Source organism: Leptidea sinapis, chromosome 36 (genome assembly GCF_905404315.1).
Source record: "Leptidea sinapis chromosome 36, ilLepSina1.1, whole genome shotgun sequence".
NCBI lineage: Eukaryota > Metazoa > Arthropoda > Insecta > Lepidoptera > Pieridae > Leptidea > Leptidea sinapis.
Genome location: NC_066300.1, coordinates 1,207,936 through 1,228,148, shown reverse-complemented (window position 1 = coordinate 1,228,148; position 20,213 = coordinate 1,207,936). Strand labels below are relative to the sequence as shown.

General features: G+C 38.1%; 1 protein-coding gene and 1 long non-coding RNA gene across 7 annotated transcripts in view; one reads left to right on the top strand and one right to left on the bottom strand.

Annotated features, from left to right (window-relative positions):
* The first annotated feature begins 21 nt into the window (after positions 1–21).
* Positions 22–20,176, top strand: LOC126975526 (uncharacterized). 2 transcript variants are annotated; one of them, XR_007731734.1, is made up of 5 exons: positions 22–210; positions 1,614–1,842; positions 2,577–2,698; positions 4,088–4,124; positions 19,380–20,176. It is a non-coding gene; the product is annotated as an uncharacterized LOC126975526 (long non-coding RNA). The 2 variants fall into 2 exon arrangements; XR_007731733.1 differs by lacking the exon at positions 19,380–20,176 and adding an exon at positions 5,204–6,000.
* LOC126975491 (serine-rich adhesin for platelets-like) overlaps positions 6,119–20,213 on the bottom strand; it is a 130,725-nt gene continuing 116,630 nt past the window's right edge. The window contains exons 8-12 of one of the 5 annotated variants that reach the window (XM_050823409.1): positions 18,122–18,259; positions 13,105–13,390; positions 12,468–12,653; positions 10,816–11,000; positions 6,119–9,149 (exon numbers count right to left, since the gene is read on the bottom strand). In XM_050823409.1, the coding sequence (XP_050679366.1) occupies positions 9,099–9,149; positions 10,816–11,000; positions 12,468–12,653; positions 13,105–13,390; positions 18,122–18,259 (846 nt within the window). In that variant the 3' untranslated portion in view covers positions 6,119–9,098. The remainder of the gene's footprint in view (positions 9,150–10,815; positions 11,001–12,467; positions 12,654–13,104; positions 13,391–18,121; positions 18,260–20,213) is intronic. The other 4 variants (XM_050823407.1, XM_050823408.1, XM_050823410.1 and 1 more) reach the window with 4 other exon arrangements.

Here is a 20,213-nt window from a genome sequence, read left to right as displayed (position 1 = left end):
TTAGGTATATTGTGGTGAGGCATGACCTACTCGTTAATATTTCGATACAGATATTGTTATACCAACATATTTTGATAATTATTGTTTATAATAATTTTATATTTACAATTTACAATGCAAAATGAATCTCACAAATCTATTGGCGGTTTCGAGTGTGTTATGTCGACGCCCGAGGGACTACATGAGCTGGTAGCCGATATATCTAGAGAAGTATGAATTCTCCAATATTATATAGTACGATAATAATATCTTCTACTACTACTAGAGAAGATCTTACTTGATTGTTAGTAACACAGCCAGCTGTAGTAAACTCACTTAGTAGGCTAATCAACCAGTTCGGAAATGTTTTAATTCTTGATTTATACTCCCAAAAATATAAACGACCGCTCATGCGATTCGAAATGACGTCTTGAAAAATGTTTCGCAAGGAGCACTATGTATTAGTACATAAATAATTATTGCAGTTTTTACTAGCAAATTAAATTTTATAAGAAAAGATACCATTTAGTTTATTATACTATTTAACGCGTTACACCGTCTTTTAGCGTCTATAGCGTGACGCCCGTCAGAGACCTAATTTCGGCGTTGAATTATAGATATAAGAGATAGAGTTGTAGTAGTCGAAACATTTTTATTGTAAATTTCCTCCTCTTTAAAGCTTTCCTTTCCTATTATTTAAGAAATGTCAAAGAGATATTGCAAAACTTCATAAATACCTTTCAATAGTTTGTGAGTTATAAGCGAAAAACTAAATTCTATCTTTTTTCATTTTAATTTGCTAATAATAATTGTTTTACCGGATTCACGAGGTCGAATTCCACCTTTGCTCGACACGCCACAAATTAGGATATCATCCCCACCATCTGGATGTGTGGCGGTCCTCCACCGTACAATTTTCAAGGAGCTTTCTTCCACGTACTACGACATGGGTACCTTCAAAAAAAGCGCGTACACCTTCCTTAAAGGCCGGCAACGCTCCTGTGATTCCTCTGGTGTTGCAAGAGAACGTGGGCGGCGATGATCACTTAACAACAGGTGACCCGTACGCTCGTTTGTCCTCCTATTCCATAAAAACACCATAGTAGGTACCGAAGCGTGGAGAAAAGTAGGTATGCCTGCACGTCTGGCTAATTTGCAGTCGAGGTAAACATTATTAGCAAATTACGTAGTTTCGCATTCATAACTGAGTACCAGTAATAATAGTAAAATCACTAGTTTGACGAGCGCAGTTCATCGTTAATTGATGATGATGTGACCGCCACCGACATTCTACATCAGAAGAATCACAGGAGCTTTGCCGGCTTTTAAAAGGGGGCAGCGCTTCTTCAAAACCTACCCATGTCGTAAAGTCCTGGAAACACCATTCTTGGAAGCTCATTCCACAGCTTGGTTGTACTTGGAAGAAAGTTCCTTGGAAACCACACTGTGGAGCAACGCCACAAATCCAGCTGGTGAAGATTTTATCGTAATTTGTGGCGTGTCTTATTTAACCTATTTATTCTGATTCAGTTTCTTCTTTTGCTAACACCGAATATATAAACAGCCAGATATGCCTCGAAACAATTGTTATATTTAGTTTAAATTAGTAAATGACATCTCTTTTCTACTTGAAGGTTTTGAGAGAGCAACCGGATGACATAAATCTTTTCATAGCAAAGTACTTGCGTTCGCTGCTAGATGTACGAGACTCCATCTCAATAGCAGCCACACTGTGTAATGATCTATGTGAATGTAAATATAATAAAGCCATATTAGATGAAGAGTTAGAGAAGATCGGACTGTTTGAAGAAGATTATGATGTAGCGCGGAAGATGATTGTGGATTACTTTGATAATAAGAAAGGTTGTAAGGTTATAGAATCAAAATTATAATGGTAGTTCCTTTGTTTTCAATACTTAACTTGTTGTTAATACCAGTGGCAGGCTCCTTTGCACAGGAAGGTGTCTAGATTATGGGTACCACATCTGCGCCTATTTCTGCCGTGAAGCAGAAATGTGTAAACATTGCTGTGTTTCGGTCTGAAGGGAGGGCAAATGAGACCTAACATCTTATGTCTCAAGGTGACGGGTGGAATTGTAGTGCTGCTCAGAGAGAGTTTTGAGTTTTTCAAGAATCCTGAGCGGCACTGCATTGTAATGGGAAGGTCATATCAATTACCATCAAAAAAATAAACTTATTATGTTACGTGGTTTTGAAGAGATTTCTCGTCGCTTGCTTAGGATGTCTTCCTCTGGAATTTTAGGTTGACACGAGTATTAAATACCATGGGCATATGGGATATTCAATTTTTAAATTTACCTCATCTAGACTAGGCGGAAAGTTGACCCAAGTTAGGACAGTGAATAGTGTAGGGGTAGTTTCATCAAACTCGGGCAAGTATTAAGTCCACAGCCAGTAGAGAGTGACAACATGCAATGTCAAAAACATGCTATGCTTTCCTAGATGAAGTGATGAAAGCGGTAAGAAAAATTCAAGCATTATAAACCCGTGTACTGCATTTATATAAGTAGTTTTTGCATACCAAACATATTAAACATAACTTGGCATAAATATTAGCTTAACAATGAGTGTTTCAGGTAAAGAGACGACGTTATTAAATAAAATGACACGAAAATTGAGCCTTGACTCGTCCCAAATGCAGAAAATACACGAGGCTATCCAAAAAAGCTTCCGTATGGGACTGAAGAAATGTGGACAGGTATGAACATCGGCTCTCTTTTGTTTTGAAACAATTCTTGTGGGTTTGAGACAAAGGTTACCTTCGGTTTGTTGACCTTATAATATACTAGCTGACCCGACAAACGATGTTCTGTACATAATAAATAAGATACTGTTTTTTTATGAATTTGCCAATAATATTTCAAAACATCAACTCCCTGTTGTTATAATGAAATTGTTTCACAGCGGAACCATCAAACCGTGCGTCACTAAATTCTCTCATAGAAAATATGTCCATACAACAAATATTGAAAATAAAAATAATAATGAGTCCCAAATCGAAATAAAAACTATCCTATCTCTCAAGTTGGACCAAACTGCACTCCATGAAGTAATCCCCATTAAAATCCGTTCATTAGTCATCCGTCTAGTAGTCCATCGCGGACAAACAACGTGTCACGTAATCTTAATATATATATTTCTTGTGTGCGTGTGTATGTCACTGAACTCCTCCTAGACGGCTGGACCGATTTTGATGAAACTTTCTGTGTGTCTTCAGGTAGATTCGAGGATGGTTTAGATTCGCAATTGAACTACCTCCTAAACGGCTGGACCGATTTTGATGATATTTTTGTGTGTTCCAGTGAATTTGAGATTGTTGTGTGTGTTCAGGTGGATTCGAGAATGGTTTAGATTCACAATTAAACTACCTCCAAAACGACTGGAACGATTTTGATGATTTTTTTGTTTGTTTCAATGAATTTGAGATTGGTTTATATTCTCAATTCCGTCCATATTACATAATTCTCCTGCTCATGTGTATGTTAGTGAACTCCTAACGGCTGGACCGATTTTTCAAATTTTAGACGTGTGTACAGGACAACGTCTGTCGGGTCCACTAGTTTATATATATATTAAGATGTGGTGTGATATTATGTAGCTTCATGCCATTTACCAAGTGTTGTTGCAATATGTTATATTATTGTCACTCCCTGTGGTGAATAAATATATTTCTACTCCTATTTAATATACTCTCTTGAGATAGAAGGATCACAGGATTACTGCGTGCGTTGTGTGCGTGACTTTTATTAACATTTGACTTTATCTTGATCATTTCTCTTTAACATCAACAGAAGAAACAGACTACTCCATGGCTTTCTGTATTCATTTGTTTTACCTAAAGAACTACTAGTAATTCTGAGTGTCAAATACGGTTATAGACTTTGTGTCGTATCGTCAATTGTAATTCATGATTCTCAGTTCTATCTCGACCGGCACCATGTTTTCAAGTTTTATGTTAACACCTGAATAGATAAATAAAGTTTTTGCATCGCCTTTCATAGAGATTCAATCAAATTGATTTATTATGACTAGAAATAAATTAAGAATTGTCACACTTTAAATAATTTATTTTATATGTCGTTTTCAGTTTAAAGACGTCAAAGGTACACAAAACGGCTCTCAATGTAAGTACTTAATACGTAATAGTAATTAGTAATAATTTTATGTTTTGAATTAAGTATTTAAGCTGTGCTATAGTTGTTCTGGTATGTGCGCTTATTCTGGAGTGATTAATAAGTTGACACAGTTACATTTAGCCATCTGGAATCCGTTTCTCCTATTTTAAGCAAATAAGTGGAACAGAGGTTGTCAAGCTATATATATTTTTATATTTTTTTATAGTATTTTATATACGTTATAACGTGCATTTATAATATAATAGATAAGGTTTAAGCAGTGTGTACATTGATAAAACAAAGAATGAGCGAAGGGGTACCATATATCAGCGCCCTACGCAATTTAGCCCCGATTTTAAACTCCTGCGCGTTTCGCGGCTGGCCTATATCTATATATATTAGTAAGAGATACTTTAGAATATAAAGGGTAGGTTACTTCGCTGGAGTTTACTTCGCTCACACATGTATAAGGCTTTAATTGCGAACCGTGTGACCATTTTTAAGTATTATTAATATAGTATTATATATATATTAATTTAACTTGAGTACTTATTCCGATAATCAAATTTTAAGATGATTTTTCTACTTTAACTAGTTCTTACATATTGTAAACATACTGTACACATATGAGTGTTTGAACAAGTGTATTATTCTTAAGAATAATAGATTTTAAAATATAATAATATTAAAAATAAATACATAGTAGGCGACAGTGATCACTTAACAACACTAATATGCTTGTTTGTCTTCCTTTTCCATAAGAAATCTAGTTTTGCTATGTGCTATCTAAATACTTATGTCATATTTTTTACAACAATAAGGGATGAGACGAGCAGGACGTTCAGCTGGTGGTATTTGATACGCCCTGCCTAACATAATTCAGTGCCGCTCAGGATTCTTGAAAAACTCATAAATTCTGCCCAGTATTTTCACTAGCTACAGCGCCCTTCAGACCGAAACACAATAATGCTTACACATCTCTGCCTCACGGCAGAAATTGTCGCCTTTGTGGCACCCATAATCTAGCCGGCTTGCTGTGCAAAGAAGCCTCCCTGGTGGCTGAACTTTCCATTAAACAAATTTTTCAGGTCAAATTAATGCATCTCTCAGTAGTCTCGCCGGCTCTCACGTGGTTCTACCAAAACACACACCATATTCTGCGCACCAATCCCAAAAGAATAAAACTTTAAAGGATACAACAGGCCACAAACACTGCACTGGCAAAAAAGATATCGTAGAAAATGAAAATGGTTATCACTTATCAAATGATTATACAAGTTGTGTCGAAAAATTGATTGGAATAAAATTTGATGATTGTATATCTGGAACCACGTCAGTACATAATGATTTAGATGACAATGCAGATGATTTTAGTGTTAATACTGAAGACAGTTAAGAATAAAGTATTAAAGTAAAACTTCTTATCAAAATTATACGTTTGGGACAGCTTCAGATTATTGACAGCTAATTAATGACAGTAGAAGGTAGTAATTTATCTCTATCTGTAGATAGTATATTGGGCCGTTAGAGAATCAATTCTTACCTTCATAGGTCCATTCAGTAGTGGCCAATATTTTTTTGAAGAAAAAAAAATATTGTCATTAATCTACCGATAGTCGTGTATTGCTAACACTTACCACTTCCGCTTTCACTTGGCTTTGTCGACATTTGAAATAGATATATTATAACATTTTGGTATGGATGATGAGACGGGTAAAGCCATAGATTTCGGTACCCATATCCAGTTGTTTACATAATCTTTGTATAATTATATTATTATCCAGTTGTTTACAATATTATATTCTATGTAATATTATTATAACGATATTGTAATGGCATTTTATATAAACTACAGTTTTGTTATAATAAAGTTTATTATACTTTACATTTATTATTTCTTACTCTAATCGTAGGGAATTTTAACATAACATTTTTGGTCAAATTATGCTTTTTTAAAAATTAAAAACAGTTGGTATTTCAAAGTTATTGTCATGGATACTTGAATACATCTTTTAAAATGAAATATTATCTAAATATAGTTAACCTATTAATTTGATGTAGTTTAATATCTTAATATCTGAAAATTTATAACTTTTTTAAAATATAATATAATGTTAATGATAATTCAAGATGAACAAGTAATATAATGAACGATTTAAATTATATTTCACACGGATGAACCGGTAAAACTTAAAAAATGACTTAAAATTATAAGATTAGAAACTTCAAATATCAATTAAAATCACAGCAGAAATATTATTATATGATATTTAAACTTCGATAAAATATGTACAACATGAAACGGCTTTTAAAAAGGGCAAGATAGGTAGCAGAAATAGACGTGTGGCCTTTTTTGTGTCCAATATGGCCGAACTATAGCCAACTTGCAAGCGGTAAAATGCTTCAGTGTAGGTTTTAAATTAAATACCAGCTGCAAGGCAACAGAGTGTTTTTCTTTCGGTAGGAACATACCAGTTGCTAATTTACGGTACTTGAAAATAAGTAAGGTATTCATAAAGAGTATTTATATTTATTATCGTCACTGGGCCAATATTGATAGAATGAATAATGTCGCCACACGTTGGCCACACATCAACAGTCGATCTCCGATGCTTTCTCGTAATTTCAAAATAAATGACGTTAAATTCTCATCCACGTTTTCTCCTATCTCTATTATATAGGTATTCTCCTATCGTTAGTTCCCTAGAACGTTAACTGAACTGTTAGTTACGACAATAACACAAAAAAAATTAACGATACGATTGTGATGAAGTTACGTTCCGATTTAGGGAAATTGCACTATGCGTACCTATTGACGTAACAAGATAGAACGTCAATTGTTGGGAGATGGTTATTTTGCAAAATTTTGACTCCTAGTAGATATATAATAGAGCATAGGTAACCCTTTTAACAGTAGTAGAAGTATTTTATTTTTCTTAGAACATATTAGTAACTTCGAGCGAGCGTTCTAGGGAAATCATAGGAGAATACCAATCTATAACAAAACTTGGACCTATCCAAGCTTAACTTCGAAACTTAACTTCAACTATTTTGAAATTGCGAGACTAGCACCCCAAGACTGGGCTATTCATCACGATTTTATTAGTAATAGTATAACAGAAAGTCAGTATCGCGGAGCAATATATTAAGAGACATTAGGTAATAAGGTTGACTTTTATTAAAATACTTAAATGAGATTGCGATCATTTTATATTTCCGAGTAGGGTAGTGTAGTAATAGGTGTGGATTTAAGTGGACTCCTACTACTTTCTTCCTGTCTTGTTAATGGATGCTTAATTCAGTACATATTTGATGGAAGGATATTAAAATTAAAAAAAAGTTCGAACTAAAGGAAGGAGTCGGAAATTAACGTAGTGTAGTGTAGTAATTATGTAGTATTTTGTGCTATTTATAAAATTTGCCATAATTATTCAAGAAAATATACGTAACTAGCTGACCCGACGGAAGTTGTTCCGTAGATGATAAAAAACAATACTGTTTTATAGGAATTTGCCAATAATATTTCAAAACATCAAGAATTATTTCGTAAAAAATGCTCCATGTTGTTTTAAGTGTTTAATAAAATTATTTCACAGCGGAACTGTCAAACTGTGCGTCACAAAATTCTCTCATAGAAAATATGTCCATACAAAACAAATATTAAAAATAATAATAATTATGGGTCCCAAATCGAAATAAAAACTATCCTATCTCTCAAGTTGGACCAAACTGCACTCCATGAAGTAATCCCCATTAAAATCCGTTCATTAGTTTAGGATTCCATTGCGTACAAACAACGTGTCACGTAATTTAAATATATTAAGATATAATATAAGTATTAAGATGAAAAATTGTTGGAGCGCAAAAGCGCAGAATAAAAATGACTCACATAATCACATTATAAAATATAACCTAACCTATCTATTGCATAGAACTATATCTATAATTTTTCTCTTTTAACATATAATTTATAATTAATTATTTATTATGTTCCATTATAATCTAGATAATATTCTTAACATTAGTACTATAACAATCAACAAAATAAAATTGTTCGCTGTATAACAAATAATATATAATATATCTATATCTAATTAAAACTATGAAATAAATCTAATATTGTAAAAATTCTAAATTTATATAAAAGTCTTTTTATTTTCCAATTAGAGATGGCGTTGCTATCGAAAAATTCATGCGAATGAAATAAGAAAGAAGCGCCATCTATTTGTATTGTTAGTCGACGTCGTAACTCGTGTTTTAGCTCTAAGGGTCGCTAGAGGGCGCTTCTAGCCAAATAGAGCAGAGTAAAAGTACAAGCTTTATATAGACATTGTTTACAATGAATAATATAAATGCTACAGTATTTTGATGCATGCTAGGTAGAAATACATTGTTGGTATATAGATTGTAATAATAATAAATATCCTACATGTCATAAGAGATCCTAGTAAATATCCTTTGGTCCAATGGTTTGCTTGTCATTGTCGTACTGAAAAATTTACCAGATTAAGAATATGTATATTCCACCGTATTTTCGCGTTAATCTTGTTTATGTGATTTCATAACTATTGAGTCGTATAAACCCATTATCAGGGTTGAATTTCTGTTCGTAAAGTCCCATAAAAATCGGTCCAGCCGATCGGCAACCCACAGGCAGACAAAAACATGGTTGTTTGGTATAAACTTTCATCTTACGCAATTAGGAAAAAGCTCTAATTTTGATATTTCAAACTGAAACATCGGTTGCTTGCCTAAAGCTCAACACAGGTGGCACTGCACTATCGATCTTATGTCATATTCAATGATGTTATCCGAAAACACCACATAAGTGATATATATTAAAAATCTGATAAATTTTACAGTAAATATTATAAATTCAAAAACTCATTTAGTCTTATTTTGATATCGCTGCAAATTCATACTACATATTTTCGAACTAATACTTATCAAATAATTAATTAACGAACTGGTTCTATTTTCTCTTTATATGTTGTCGACACCACCCAATAGCCTGTTCCCGTACTCACTCAGGAGCTGCAAATAAAATAAAATAATAAACGTAATTCTTGAATCTAACAATAATATAAATAGTTCAATAATAGACTTAAATAAAACACTTTTAAAGGATTAAAACGCGTGTAATTGTAACTGTTTTTACATTAGATTTTGCGTAAAAGTTACAATTTTATTTTAGTTAACCAATATTTCAAGACCTTTCCTGATCTCGTTTTCAGTGGGACCAAGTGGGACTGCAGATGAAATGAGTCAGACACTATTTATCATAGTTATCATTATGAAGTTTAACGCCATTTATTGCCTCAGAGGTGGTATTTGCTGTAGAAAGATGGTTTTTCGGCAAAATGTACTGACTTTTATCCTTTTCTTTTTTGGTATGTGTAGTTATGGGTTTTAATTTAGAGATTATTGAATCCCAGGTGTTACATAATGTTAGACCGTTTTCTCTATTGAAATTTGGGTGTTTTCTAATTTCGATGGCTTCACGTATCAGTTTTGAGAGAAATCTATTCTCTTCTACCAAAACATTTGGTTGGTTGAACCGGATCTAATGGTTAGGATGGTCTGTTATGTGTTCACATACAGCTGAATTAAATTGACGTCTATGTTTCAATAGTAGACGTGAGAGTATAATTGCATTTACACGAGGTCAAGACAAGTCAACGTCAAATCGTTGGAGCTGATACTGTGTGGTACAGACCAGACAGGTGAGAGCAACCGAGTAATGATCCAAACGTGAACCGGTCATTCATGTTATTCGTTTGAAATGAATTATTTCATGTGATATAAACTGGTCTATTTGTACAAATCTTTTTATAGTGCTGTAAAGTGGACATTGCAAGACTTGGCAAGGGAAAAGCTAGACAATCCGGAAATGTGGTGCAGGAAAATGATTCTTGAAGGTATTTCGCACATATGCCTTGATAATCCAGAAAGTACGAATCAATTAGCGTTTATCTACTACATTATATTCCCGCATAATTGCCTCCTTTAGACACGTATCAACGTGATACGGCCAGTTCATAGAACTTGTTTTAGTCTAGGGGAAAGAGGGAGGCACTAGACTGCGCTGAAGGTCATGAGATGGACAGACCAAATCAAATCTCTCTCCATCTGCGGTCCTGTGCAGGAGTGAACATGAATGACCTCTCTCAAGAGATGGCGGCAAATTTAATGTGAGACACTAATGTGTCCTTTAGAATCTAGAGTTTTGTTCATAGCAACCATTACAATTGTATCTACGGCGTATCGACTTAGAAGAGATTTAAAATACCTAGTTAATTTATATTAGGTATTCCAGTTATGCTCTTATTTATTAGCCTAATATTGGTAGCCTAAAATTAATATTTTATCCGGCTAAACTTGATTTAAGGCCAATCATACATCTGTTATCAGTCTAACTTTTTTTGCATAGGCAGAACCTAACCCAACTATATACAACATAAAAGTCTACAATTACGCTTGTTGTAGTGAATCAATTTAGCATAGGGTGTATATATTGAAAAATATATCGTCCTAAACAAATCCTTATCAATTTTGCACCGAGAAAACCGGTCTGGACTGAATTCTGGTTAGTGCGGTAACGTATGAAATATTTGAAGAGGCTAGACAAATGCTAAAATGTCAACAAAGTCATCTTAGAACAACAAATAAATTCTAGTGAAGGTAGGATTTTTATACTGACCTTATACAAGAAAATGTAATGATGTCTGTTAGATATGGAGTGCGGTCTCTGTGTGCGGAGTGCCCGCACAGTCCGCGGCAGGTCTGCGGCGCCGGCGACCAGCGCGCGCGCACAAATGTCCGCGGCTATTATTGCTGCACTTCTGCCGGCTCCTGACGCGCACACCACGACGCAAGGACGAACACCTGGAAACATAATGTGACGTCATGACGTGGGGTACTTTCGTTACGTTCGTACGAAAAACTCGTCAAGTGCGTGGGTTTTCTTTATATAAGGAGGCACAAGTAAGGCTCGCGTAATGAGAAGTAGTGAGGTAACCACCCATGGAAATCCGCAACACCAAGGGTCAATAGATGCGTTGCCAGCCTTTAAGTTGTGAATATGCTCTTATCTTGAAGTTCCCTAAGTCGTATCGATTCGGGAAATGTGCAGCCGGGAATTGATTCTACAAAGTGCGGTTGTAGAATGCTATGATGCGGTTGGAATTTCACATTATAACGTAATGACCAGTGGTGCAATTCGGCTGCTGCGATGATAAATGCTGTAAAAGATGCAGAGAGAACCCACATCGCTACGCAACGCCAAAAGACCAAGCCTTGATCGTCGATGATTCGAGCCGCTCTGTGTTGTATGCAAATAGAAAAAGCTGGTACTGAGAAGCGCCCTCCAAGAGATGAGAACAATATTCTGGGATAATTAATAATATTAATAAAAAAGTAAGGGTTTTTATGGGATTCGTCATATTGGTTTTAATTATTTGTTATTATAGCGGTCATAGTAAAACACTGTCAAAAACTTCGGTTGTTAATATCTTTGCGATATTAACAACCGAAGCCCACGACTGACAAACGGACAGACCCCCTGGTGAGGAACACTACAAAAGTGGCAACTCAAAGGTGGGTTGGTGTGATTACCCTGGTGCTCTCATACCATAAGGTGACGCGCCTGATCGTTTTCCATTAAAATGTATGTTGAAGAAATATGACCTTATCAGCACGTGACAGAATTTGAAATATAAAATCAATTCTAGCTTAGCTTTTTAAGCCAAAAGCTTCGGTGGCCCAATAATTAGAACCGTCTACTTTCATTTCGTTGCCCGGGGTTCGATCCTCACCCGCCACATTCCAATGTGTGTTTGTTTTTCGAATTCATCAGACGTTTATTTGACTTTTTATAAAGTCTGCAACGCTTTGGTGATTCGAGTATATTCCTTCTCTTCTATAAAAATATTAAATAAAGCCAAGTCTTCTAGTTCAGTTACTTCCACTAAAGTACAGTTTAAATAAAATAAAGAAAAAGTTTTGTAAAATACGCTAACTTAAACAAATCTAATAATATTAACGAAATAATGCTTTCAATTTGCGAAATTCCCTTAGGCTCAAAGTAAAAAATATTTTTTATGACAACAAGGGACGATACGAGCAGGACGTTCAGCTGATGCTTATTGATACGCCCTACCCATTACAATGCAGTACCGCTTAGGATTCTTGAAAATCCAAAAATTCTGAGCTGCACTACAATTGTGCTCGTCACCTTGAGACATGTTAGGTCCCATTACTAACTATCACTCTACTTAAAAAGCAGCTGTGATAGCATTACAAATATGGTAATTTTAACGAGCCATGTGGGTTATAAAATATGCACATTCATACCTTCAAGTTCAGAAGCCACTTTCATCTTTCCCAGAGTCCCATTTGTCCCGTACCCCCTCCGCAGTACCTCCTCAGCTTTTGCGGGAGAATACACGTTGACTCCATTCCCTGCATGATCCTCACTCCTCAGCTTGGATAGGTTGTTGTAGGATGAACGGCTTTGGTCCTCGTAGATTACTTCTATACCTAGAAATGATAAAAATTTATAAATATCTAAATGTATAGTTTCCATGAGATAAGATTGACATAGCATTTTATTAACGCCTAAGGCATTGCAGAATCATTTAGCTGAGAATAAGATTCTGCTTTGCGTGACAAAACGGAGATATATTTATCGGCAAAGACGGTATGATGTAGTGTCATGTATGTGAGACTTATAGCTGTCCATAGTTATCTTCAAATCATTCAACGTTTCCAAAACAAAATCCTCAGGGTTAATATACCCTGGTACGTTAGACACGTTTTGAACAAAGGGTGTGTCGATAAACTCATCAAAATGATAACAGGATCTCACGAATTTCTCCATCATACGAACCTAAAGTTACGTTTTTCGTTAACACTCACATAAAAAGCTTAAAAGTACTTTATCAAGTTAGCTAGCTCATTGTGAAAAGTGTTATGTACAGTAAGGTCGTACCTTCTTCATCGTACTCCTTAGCAGTCTGAGATATTTTCATATAACTCCTCATTTCTGACAAGAAGTCAATAACAGAGTCGTAATCCTCCGGTACACCCTTGGCCGGCCAGAAGTACCACAGGTGTGTCACCTCCCGCCAAGTTCTGGTAGCCAAGTTGATCAGCTGGACGCTGGAGATGGCATACTTGTCTTGCTGTTCCCGTTTCTTCAGGATTACTTGGAACTGACCGAATGTTCGTCTGTTGTCAGAAATCTCAGAAGGTGGAAGATATTCGTAACATTTTTCCTGAAAAATTATTTTATTAATTTTGAGAACATTGACTCAAATATTATAACTTCATCATGTTTGAATAAAAACGGAAGAAACTATGTACCAAAGACAAAGAGACTAACAATATCTCGACCGCTAAGCTTTCCCTTTGAAAGGTGAATGAACATGAAAAGATTATATTGAGATGCAGAAGTTCAAATTATTATTTCTTGATGTTTTTCTCTTGACGTTTCTTTAGGACCTATAAATAGATAGAAAAGGTAAGTGATTCTATTATAACTGTAACCAAATTTTGATTGACAAGTTGTAAACAGTCAGCCACGCTTGATATTAGCTCCATAGTATTTTGAATATTAAATCACTATCTAAAACACACATTTACAGCTCTTCTATACGCTAGTAAACCCTTAGTCTATGTTCTTACTATTGAGGTTTATAATATACAGCTAATTGACACAAGTACAGACGGTTTGCCAGCAAAGCTTTAGTTATTTACTTCCCATTGGTTATCCTTACAAAACCTTAATAAGAGCCCTGTGCTTCCCCGGGGCATAACGGGGCTGCTTTGCACAGCATACCTAACATCTATACTCAGGGAGCTATGTGTTGGCTTCCACACGTACGCCCTCCCTGAGGACAAAAAACTGCGGGTCGTTCTTAGGAACATCCCAAAGGAACTCGACATTAAAGAGATCCACGCTGACCTCAAAGAGCAGGGCTACCCTGTGAATGAAGTCCATCGCATGCACAAACGAATTGATAGGTCGCCGCTGAACCTGGTGCTGGTGGTTCTCGACCTCACTAAGGAGGGCAAGGCGATATTCAATCTGAAGGCCGTGTGCTCTCTACACGGCATCAATGTGGAGGCTCCGCACAAAAGCGGCGGTCCAGGGCAGTGCAATCGCTGCCAGTTATATGGCCACTCTGCCCGCAACTGCGAGGAGAAACCTCGCTGCGTCAAGTGTCTTGGCAACCATGGAACTCCTGAGTGCACCGGCCCTACAGTGTGCGCGGAGCCTCCGGCATGCGTGCTCTGTGGTGCCGAAGGAAACCCTGCAAACTACCGCGAATTTTCACGAATTAGAGTCAGACCACCGGCCCGTCGTCCTAAATCTAGGCCCACCGGTTAACTTTCAACCACCGACGAAAACAGTGATCGACTGGCAACGGCTGGAAAAGGATCTCGAGTCTATCAAGTCCGACGACCTTGACCTTATACCTGACGTCATCGACTCGGTCGACACGGCTCACAGTGCTATCTCTCATGTGACGTCACATATACAGAATAGGATCAAGGCCTGCTCCAGGCAGGTTCCGACGATGCAACCGCATCGCCTAAACCTGCCTAAAGAGGTCAGGAACTTACTTACACAGAAGCACAGAGCCACTAGACTTTACGATAGGTATCCGTCGGTCGAGAATAGGCGCAACCTCCGCTACCTACAGCGGGTGGTACGGGAACGTATCGCGGAACTCCGCGGCGAACGTTGGGACCGCTTGCTCGGCAACCTTAAGCCATCACATGTGGCTTTCTGGAAGCTGCCTCGCGCGTTCAAACAGGAGCCGCCCACTGTCATGCCTCCTTTGGACAGACCGGCACTGCAGCCGGCGCTCGATGACGATGAGAAGGCTGAATGCCTCGCCGATAGTCTCGAGAGTCAGTGCTCTCCAAATGCAGCAGCCGACCAGACACACGTTGACGAAGTTGATCGTGAAGTTGAACGTCGCTCCGCTCTGAGCCCTTCAGGCGATGTAATAAAACCCACTTCTTACGAAGAGGTGAAGCTAATTATTTAGGAGCTTCACTCCAAGAAGGCCCCGGGGCCCGACACTATAAGCAATAGGGTTCTTAAAATCCTACCCTCGACTCTTATTATTTTTATTGGTTACCATTTTTAATATTCTATTGTCTAATAGCGCGTTCCCCGAACAATGGAAGGATTCCATTGTTATCGGTATCCGAAAACCTAATCCGAGTAGCTATAGGCCTATTAACTTAATTAACTCGATCGGGAAACTTTACGAAAGATAAATTCTCGCGCGTCTTAATCATTACATCGCGGAGCTCAACCTGATACCCGACATACAGTTCGGATTCAGAACCGCTCACTCGTGTCCCCAGCAGGCTCACCGACTCACCGAGTACATTCTCGTACGGCGTCAACTTCACGCTACCACGGCAGCCGTGTTTTTCGATGTCGCGAAGGCATTCGACAAGGTATGGCACAACGGCTTAGTATTCAAGCTGTATCAACTGGGATTGCCAGACAGGCTCGTGCGCATCATACGAGCCTACCTTACTGATCGCTCCTTCCGATATCGAGTAGAGGGCACCCTATCCTCACCCAGACCCATCAGGTCTGGCGTGCCACAGGGTTCAGTCCTCTCTCCCACTCTTTTCTCGCTCTTCACGAGCGTCATTCCCAAGTTTCCGAGTGTCCAGCTCCCTCAGTACGCTGACGATACGGCACTCTACTTTGGCTCCGCTCTATTGAACCGCTCAACCTTGAGCAGGAACATTAAAGTGCTTCAAGCCGCCGTCGATGAACTAGGCAACTGGTTCAGAAAATGGCGGATTGAAGTGAACCCCACCAAGAGTGCAGCGGTACTCTTCGGTAACGCGAATAGCATCCGCGCTAAAAAACGACCGACCGACGTCATTAAATTGTATGAAACACCCATACCGTGGGTGAAGGATTACAAATACTTAGGAGTCACGTTCAACAGCAATATGAACTTCAAGAAACATATTGATACGGTATGCAATAGAGCCCGATTTGTCCTCAGTCGCCTTTATCCACTTGTGTGTGGGCGAAGCAAACTTCCGCTCAAACAAAGTGACGCTGTACAAAACCATCGTACGGCCCATACTGTCATACGCAAGCGTCGTTTTCGCGCAAACCCGACCGAGCTACTTACGTCGTTTGCAAGTAGTTCAAAATAAATTCACGCGCATGGCAACCGGAGCCCCGTGGTTCATCCGAAACGTTGACCTTCACCGCGACCTAGAGCTTCCGACGATAGCTCAACACTTTAAAGAGATCTCGCGACGCTTCTTTGACAAGGCGCCTAACCATCCCAACGTCTTGGTTAGGAAGGCATGCGGGTACACCCCCCTTCACCATAGTCTCAACCCAATAAGACGTCCCAGACACGTAACGGTAGACCCGGATGACGACATCACCATCGCGAACGCGACACCCACACAAACACCGACACAGACACGCACACACCGCCTTCGCAGGCGTAGGCGCGGTCAACCACCGCAAACCACTTGCACTCGTCGCTCTGACGATGGCCAGCGGCCCGCACCCTAGATACACCAAACATTGTTTTGATACCCGACGAGACGTTAGTCCTCGTCCTGTAATCGCTTCACTACACTCACTCACACACGGACTGACTGACGGACTGACATACACCACTTACACAATCACAAACACACTCCACAAACAGACACAAACACAAACATACATGCACACAAACATTTACACTACGTACATACATACAAACACACATACATACAATCATAAACACATACATACACACTTACTCAAAAGCAAACAAAAACAGAAGAGTTTGCAAAGATGGCAAGAACGCTGGAGTACTTCAAGTAAGGGACGTTGGACCTACCGCCTGATACCCGAAATTGCGCCATGGGTTAACCGCAAGCATGGGGAGGTTAACTACTACCTGACCACTATCACCTAACACTGTTACAGACAGTACCTCCACAGATTTAAACACGAGGACTCCCCAGATTGCCCAAACTGCACAGACGCAATCGAAGATGCGAATCATGTATTTTTTAAATGCCATCGATACATAACCGCTCGGGACAAATGGGAGAAGACAGTAGGTAGTAGTAGGCGTAGGTTAGAGAGGGCAAGAAAAGCCACTGTAGTAAATTTATAGTTTTTAGTTGGAAAGAGCAAAAGCTAGATTCTCCCCCCGTGAAGAAATGCCTTGCGGCGATTCCATGGGGGCTAACGAGATAGAAGAAGAGGCGGTTTTTTAGTCGGTATTGGCCTTCAAACCGAGCCCGACATACGAGATCAATACGATCTTGATCTTATGATACGTAAAAGTATTTTTCCCATCAGAAAAAAAAAAAACATACACACTTACATACATTACACAAAACATCACCACACTCGCCGGCGAGTGTGTTCTTATCACCTTTTCATCTTTCATCTTCATTTTCATTCTCTCTCCTTCCCACAAGCACACAGCCGGTCTGAGGTTCGAGTCTCCTTAGGAGACGCCCCGCGACTGTTGTTGCGTAGTCTTTGCGGCCTCCACGGCCCACGTCCTACTTCGCTGTGAAAGCCAGGGCTGCTAACAGCACAGAGGAGGTTTTAGTCGGTATGGGGTGTCCGCTTACGCGGACACTCGAGTCCGACATATTACGCCCCGTTCCAGCGCGTAAATACGTAACCGTATTTCCTCCTCTCAAAAAAAAAACACAGGATACCGCCTGTATTAAGGGTACCACAACGGCGCCTTATTCTGCCGTGAAACCGTAATGTGTAATCAAATCAAAAGCAAATAACTTTAACATGTTTCGTTCTGAAGGGCACCGTAGCTAGTGAAATTACTAGGCAAATGAGACTAAACATCTTATGTCTCAAGGTGATTCTGAAGGCAATTGTATTGCCGCTCAGAATTTTTGTATTTTTCAAGAATCCTGAGTGGCACTGCATTGTAATGGGCAGGGCATATTAATTACATTTAAATAAAACTTACTACTCCACTTTCCATGTACTCTGTGAGCATCACGATGGTCCGCGAGTTCTGTTCCCAGATCATCCGCCAGAAGTCCACCACGGTGTTGGAGAGTGGCGCCTGGCAGGCGATGTAGAAGTTACGGATGTTGCCTGGACCCTGCGGGAACGTGACTTATAATACTACTGCTAAATATTTCTTAATGGATGGCAACCACTACCCATATAGTTTGTTATTTTTAACTGATATTTTTCTCTCACTTCTGCAATTTAAGTATACAAATTTAATTTATACAAAAATTCATGGACGATGCGGGACTTAAGCCCACGCCTCTAGGGTTCCGTCTGAGTGCTCTTATCAACTGAGCCAGCCGACCGAGTTTCAAACCAAATTTTGGTATGTGTTGTTCAATTCTCAGGTTCAAGTGTCCAAGTCGTCCATGAATTTTGCTACAAATTAATTATGTATAATCAATGTTGTAATGTGTAAATATGTTACAGCAACCTTTTCTGAATGGAATGCATCAAAGGAAGATGAATAGAAATCAATGTTTCCGTGTTGGACGGCTTTATTTTATACCTAATACCGATATTCATCTGGCCTTAACAGTAACAATATGTTGTGACGTTAAACGCAATCCCAGTAACATAAAGCGAAGTGACTCTGAAGACGATCGGACTGGTAATTGATGACCACAGGACCTTCAGGGATGCCGACTATAGGCCGGTAAAAGTCGTATATTATCTCAAAACTAATATATTAAGATGATTTTTCTACTTTAACTAGTTCTTACATATTGTAAACATACTGTACACATATGAGTGTTTGAACAAGTGTATTATTCTTAAGAATAATAGATTTTAAAATATAATAATATTAAAAATAAATACATAGTAGGCGACAGTGATCACTTAACAACACTAATATGCTTGTTTGTCTTCCTTTTCCATAAGAAATCTAGTTTTGCTATGTGCTATCTAAATACTTATGTCATATTTTTTACAACAATAAGGGATGAGACGAGCAGGACGTTCAGCTGGTGGTATTTGATACGCCCTGCCTAACATAATTCAGTGCCGCTCAGGATTCTTGAAAAACTCATAAATTCTGCCCAGTATTTTCACTAGCTACAGCGCCCTTCAGACCGAAACACAATAATGCTTACACATCTCTGCCTCACGGCAGAAATTGTCGCCTTTGTGGCACCCATAATCTAGCCGGCTTGCTGTGCAAAGAAGCCTCCCTGGTGGCTGAACTTTCCATTAAACAAATTTTTCAGGTCAAATTAATGCATCTCTCAGTAGTCTCGCCGGCTCTCACGTGGTTCTACCAAAACACACACCATATTCTGCGCACCAATCCCAAAAGAATAAAACTTTAAAGGATACAACAGGCCACAAACACTGCACTGGCAAAAAAGATATCGTAGAAAATGAAAATGGTTATCACTTATCAAATGATTATACAAGTTGTGTCGAAAAATTGATTGGAATAAAATTTGATGATTGTATATCTGGAACCACGTCAGTACATAATGATTTAGATGACAATGCAGATGATTTTAGTGTTAATACTGAAGACAGTTAAGAATAAAGTATTAAAGTAAAACTTCTTATCAAAATTATACGTTTGGGACAGCTTCAGATTATTGACAGCTAATTAATGACAGTAGAAGGTAGTAATTTATCTCTATCTGTAGATAGTATATTGGGCCGTTAGAGAATCAATTCTTACCTTCATAGGTCCATTCAGTAGTGGCCAATATTTTTTTGAAGAAAAAAAAATATTGTCATTAATCTACCGATAGTCGTGTATTGCTAACACTTACCACTTCCGCTTTCACTTGGCTTTGTCGACATTTGAAATAGATATATTATAACATTTTGGTATGGATGATGAGACGGGTAAAGCCATAGATTTCGGTACCCATATCCAGTTGTTTACATAATCTTTGTATAATTATATTATTATCCAGTTGTTTACAATATTATATTCTATGTAATATTATTATAACGATATTGTAATGGCATTTTATATAAACTACAGTTTTGTTATAATAAAGTTTATTATACTTTACATTTATTATTTCTTACTCTAATCGTAGGGAATTTTA